Source organism: Apis dorsata, unplaced genomic scaffold, assembly GCF_000469605.1.
Source record: "Apis dorsata unplaced genomic scaffold, Apis dorsata 1.3 scaffold_416, whole genome shotgun sequence".
NCBI classification, from domain to species: domain Eukaryota; kingdom Metazoa; phylum Arthropoda; class Insecta; order Hymenoptera; family Apidae; genus Apis; species Apis dorsata.
The window spans coordinates 521484-527327 of NW_006263671.1; the positions used below are offsets into that span (position 1 = coordinate 521484).

At 21.9% G+C, this 5844-nt stretch overlaps 3 protein-coding genes across 3 annotated transcripts in view; 2 read left to right on the forward strand and 1 right to left on the reverse strand.

The window, feature by feature from the left end:
* LOC102677855 (evolutionarily conserved signaling intermediate in Toll pathway, mitochondrial) overlaps positions 1-444 on the forward strand; it is a 1903-nt gene extending 1459 nt beyond the window's left edge. Inside the window, exon 2 of the mRNA XM_006619486.2 lies at positions 85-444. Coding sequence (XP_006619549.1) covers positions 85-377 — 293 coding nt within the window. The 3' untranslated portion in view covers positions 378-444. The remainder of the gene's footprint in view (positions 1-84) is intronic.
* A 625-nt stretch (positions 445-1069) lies between these two features.
* LOC102677809 (alanine--glyoxylate aminotransferase 2, mitochondrial) lies at positions 1070-4017 on the forward strand. Its single transcript, XM_006619581.2, has 7 exons — positions 1070-1118; positions 1218-1402; positions 1488-1803; positions 1883-2086; positions 2165-2479; positions 2588-2839; positions 2910-4017. The coding sequence occupies exons 1-7, from the start codon at positions 1083-1085 to the stop codon at positions 3012-3014; spliced, it is 1413 nt and encodes a 470-aa protein (XP_006619644.2). The 5' UTR covers positions 1070-1082; the 3' UTR covers positions 3015-4017.
* LOC102677990 (transmembrane protein 64) overlaps positions 3836-5844 on the reverse strand; it is a 2838-nt gene continuing 829 nt past the window's right edge. The window contains exons 2-4 of the mRNA XM_006619487.2: positions 4972-5568; positions 4741-4902; positions 3836-4667 (exon numbers count right to left, since the gene is read on the reverse strand). Coding sequence (XP_006619550.1) covers positions 4503-4667; positions 4741-4902; positions 4972-5502 — 858 coding nt within the window. The 5' untranslated portion in view covers positions 5503-5568 and the 3' untranslated portion in view covers positions 3836-4502. The remainder of the gene's footprint in view (positions 4668-4740; positions 4903-4971; positions 5569-5844) is intronic.

A 5844-nucleotide genomic window follows, 5' to 3' on the forward strand; every position in this document is an offset into this window, starting at 1 on the left:
ATATAATACAATAATATAATTATATATTAATTAATAGAAATATATATTATTAATATTATATATATTAATATATATTATTTTTAGATGTATCTCATTTGCAAATTCCATTTTGGGAAAAACATCACTTTAAAATACCTGTTACTAAACATGAGCAAGAAGATGGGGTATATTATGCAATTTGTGCTACAGGTACATCTTCCAAAGATTCTCTGTTATCATGGATAAGATGTCTACAAAAAATAAATCCCATTTTAAAAAAAATACCAATAACATTTAAAATAAAATCATTTTCAAATCAACAATTATATATTGAAAATAATAAAATATTTAATAAAAAACAAATATCTCAAAATGAAAATATAACAGAAAAAATGTAAATTAATATTATATGTAAATAATTATGTAAATAAATATTGATTATAAATAAATTTATTTGTACAGCAATAATAATATGATTTATTTTTAATATCATCTTTTTTAAAAAAAATTTTTTTATATGAATTAAAATAATGTGGATTCAATTTTGTTTAAAAATAACATCAATATTAATATTCAATATGAATATTTACAATAGAATATTTGAATATTTTTGTATCAATACTTTAAAATAAATTTTTTGACCTCATTTATATATATATATAGAATCGAATTTATATGTATATTTAATACATGAATATTTATATGAAAATAAATTCGTTAACTTTTAGATTTATGCATATATAATCGGATAACATTTGTAGTATATATTCAATCATCAAACATAAAACAATACAAAGTTCATAAAAGTAAAAAGTAAATTATTAATAATTTTTAATATAAAATATAAAATATAGAATTTGTATTTCAATAATTATTAAAAATTTAGAGAAATATGTTAAATAAATGTTTACGAATCACCGCAATTCGACCTAATTTGGTATATTTTATAAATTTAAAATGTAAGTATTTTTTTATGTATTAAATTTTAATTAATTATTCAATTAGTTTTTTGTAATTAAAATATATTTAAAATAAAATACAATATCTTAGGGTTTCCTATGCAGACAAGAAATTCTGCAAATACATCAAATGATTTTTTAAAAATGCCTAATTGTGATTATGTACCTTCTATCTATAAGGTAAAATGTTTCATTTATATATAAAAATTATTTTTTTTATATTATAAATATGTACTACATAATATATAAAAAATTATATTTCATTTATTTATAATATAGGGTACAAATTATGAATTTATTAAAAGAGCATACGAATTAATTATATCTCCTTCTTTGAAGCAATTTTACAAAGAACCACTATTAATACATGAAGGTCGAGGGCAATGGTTATGGGATCATCGCGGGAAACGATATTTGGATATGTTTGGTGGAGTTGCTACTATTTCTGTTGGTCATTCTCATCCGTAAGACTATATAATAAAAAATATATATTGATAAAAATGTGATCAAAAATTGAGAAATATAAAAAATAATATATTTTTTTTTTAGAAAAATAATAACTGCTATATCTAAACAAGCATCGAAATTAAACCATGTATCTTCCGCTTATATGCATCCTTATTTATATGAATATGTAAACAAGTTAATGAATAAATTTTCAAATAAATTAAGAGTTGTATATCTAACAAATAGTGGTTCAGAAGCAAATGAATTAGCGTTCCTAATGGCTAGACTTTATACACGTAATCATAATATTATTTCATTAAAAAACAGTTATCATGGTACAACTTATGGAACATCAGCATCTACAGCGATGAGTACATGGAAATATCCATTTATTGTACAACCACCTGGTTATATACACGTAATTAATATCAATAATAATTAATATTGATCAGATTTTAATAATTCAAAATGGAAGTAAATAATTGGAATCATTTCAGATGATATATCCAGATATATATAGAGGTAATTGGGGTGGATCAAAATGTAGAGATTCGCTTATACAAGTGACAGGAAGAAAATGTGATTGTAAAGATAAAGAATGTATAGCTTCTGAAAAATATTTTCAAAAATTTGATGAATCGTTTCGTTTTAGCTTGCCATGTTCGCATAATATAGCTGCATTTATAGCTGAAAGTATTCAGGTATTTTTTTTTTGTTCTTGATTTTGTTTACGATTAATTAAAAATACAAAAGTTTTCAAATAACTACGCAACTTTTAGGGAATAGGAGGAGCAGTTCAATATCCCAAATATTTTCTTCAGAAAATATATAATTATGTTCATGAAAAGGGTGGTCTTTGTATAGCGGATGAAGTTCAGACTGGTTTTGGTAGAACGGGAGAACATTTTTGGGGTTTTGAAAGTCACGGTGTAGAACCGGATATAGTGACTCTAGCAAAAGGAATAGGAAATGGATTTCCTCTCGGAGCGGTAGTTACAAATAACAAAATTGCCAATAGTTTAAATTCTGCATTACATTTTAATACATTCGGAGGAAATCCACTTGCATGTGTTGTAGGATCAACAGTATTAGATGTAATTATATTATATTTATTTATATGTTCTTAAAATTACATTATAATATTGTTAAGTATAACAATACAATATTAAATAATATAATAAATTAAAATGACAATAATTTAGATCATAGAAGAAGAAGGTCTTCAACAAAATGCACATATAGTCGGCACGTATTTGATCAATCGTTTGAGTACTTTTTTATTAGAATTTCCCAATATTATTGGTGATGTTAGAGGAAAAGGATTAATGATCGGAATTGAATTAATTTCAAATTCCGAGACGAAAAGACCCTTAGAATCTGAACGCATACTTGAGATTTTCGAAAATATTAAAAATATGGGAATTCTCGTTGGGAAAGGAGGGTTACATGCAAATGTAAGTTAAATAATAATTACATATTTTTAAGACATATTATTTGAATATTAATGATATTTGATATATATAGGTATTACGAATAAAACCACCTTTATGCATAACAAAAGAGGATGCAGATTTTACATTTGCAGTTATTAAAAGAGTATTAGAAAAATATAAAAAAAAATATAATTAAAAACAAAATTATAAAATAATATGTGATATAACTTCTTTTATTTAATATAATTATATATATTACATTTGTACAATGCAGTTCTTTTTTTTATGTAATATATCTTAATTTATCAAATTGGTACAGTATCTTATATACATAGTTATTCAAAATAAACAATGAAAATTACTAATTATATGTAATGAAATAAGGCTATATAATACATAGCTATGATAGATATGATATTATACAGATCAATTAAATTTGAAAAAAATTAAATTTAAATTAACATAATAACATACACAATAAAAAATGACAAAAATTTTGAATAATGATATAATGACAAAGTAATACAAATTTGCAGCTACAATTATTATATTTTCAGTCTTCCCAATAACAAATGCATATCAAGTTTATTTAATAATTTGTTATATAATAATATAAATATTATATAATATGAATATTTTGTTTTTTCTATAAAAAATGCAATTATGTAATCTTTTTATATTAATTAATATTCTGTATTTTGTACATTATATTTAAGATATTATATAGAAGTCAAATAGCTAAAATCATATATACTTGGATTTTTTTTTAAACAATTTTTATATGATCTTTTTATATTTAATTTACTTTAACACAGTTACAAAAATATATATTCATTCACAGAATATCATGAAAATCATGTATATCCTGTACAAATATTTTAAATCTTTTTTTCAATACATTGTATAGTATAGCTATATTATTGTGTTTTATATATTCTTTCTTTGCACATTTTTTTATACAATGCAATTGTATAAAATATAATCTAATTATATAACATATTCATTATAAAAGAGAACTTAAATTTATATACAAAAAAATTTTATTTTTATTTAAATAAAATAAGTTATTGTTTTCTATTTTAATATTTCAGAATCTTCATGTTTTGCATATTTGATTGACTTTTAATTTTCCCTCCAGTTAATCAATTCTTCCATGTAAAGTTCAAATTAACAAATATTTTGGAAGACTTATTATAATATAGAAATATATTAGCAAAAATAAATGCAAAGCTGCTAATAATTCATAAAAATTAATATATATCAACAAATATAAATGCACTCAATTTTTTATAAAGACAACAATACATGAAGATTTTTAAATGTAAAATAATTAATATGTAAAAAAAAGATTTGGCACAAATCTAAATAATATGAACATATAATATGAACATGATGCTCTATTTTTTTTCGAATTGTTTAAAAATTTTCACTAAATTATTTTCAATAAAACACTTATTAATTGTTATTTGTATCACAAAATGCAGTACTTACTTTCAATAATAATATTATATGGAAAAGATAAGCTATCTCTTATAAATGAGTGTATAATTATATTTGCTGTAATAAATTAAATTTTTTCAAATTATTAAATATTCTATTTTTTTTTTTTTAAGCAAATAAAATTGTTAAATATGAAACATGCAATGAAAAAGTTTTCTCATTTTCAAAAAAAAAATTTCCATTTTTAGGCAATTAGATTTGTCAAAACAATTTTAGAATCTGGTAATGTATCAAGAAGATAATGAGAAGTATCAGCCATTGAGGCAAGATCAGCCTCTAATAATGCTAGTTGAAGTTCTCTACGTGCTTTTTGTACAACATATACCATCAATGAAATACCTATTAGAATCTGAAATTGAAATGAAAAAATTATTTGTATTTTTAAATATTATAAAAAATTAAATCTTAATTTGTTTATATACTTGAAAACAGAAGACAATATAACTAGTTGCTGCTGTTGATTTGTCTTCAAGAACATCTTGCATAGATCTTAAACTACTGCCCAAATAAATATTGATAATCTGAGCAGGCAATAATCCTAATGCACTAGCTATATGATATTGAATGCCACCCATATTACTTATCTAAATATTTATATATTATTAATATAACTTTTTATTAATATTATTAAATATTAATTATAAAAAACATACCGCAAAAATTGTATTTTGCAGACCAAAAGGAATAGGAGTTAATCTTGCAAGTAACACAACTTTGAAAGCTTGTGATCCAGATATAACTCTTAGAATTGCTCTTGCAGTATCATTTTGCATAAGAGTTCCAATAGGTAATTTGGATGATAACAAACTAAGAGTTACATGTGCTATAGCTATTCCCAAGTTGGCAGATAATACTACCATGACAATACCTCTTAATATGCCAAACAGATAACCACTGGCAATAATAAGAAATAAATAACCAATTACAATAGGGAATGAGACCACTGTGAACAATGCAATGAATATTACAGTAACGATCCATATATTCTGATGTTCAATCCAATAAAGTAACACTTTAATATAATCTCTGCAGATAAAAACAATTGCACCCAAAAGAGCTAGAGTAGCAATTGTTATAGCAATATAGCATATTGAATTTGAATGAATACAATTGCATTGTATCGAAGTAGAATTTTTAGATGAACGAACACCAGTTTCCACATCTTCTATATTAATTATATCCATGTCCAAAATATTTATTCCTCATTATGAAAAAAAAAATTTATTTAAATCTCATTCTTTTGCTATAACCTGTTCAAGAAATATCAAATCAAAAAATTACATATATTTAACTATATATGTCTTTAGTGTACAAAATAACATATATTTTATTTCTTATCAGCTTTTGAGTTATCAATATATATAGTATTGATGGAAATAATGAATAAAATATTAATAAATAGATATAGATATTGAGAAAAAAATATCAATTTAAAAAAATATATTTATATATTTATCTTTAAGATATATATATATATATAATGTTTTTTTTTTGATATTTAAATATCTATTTATGAATAAAAAATA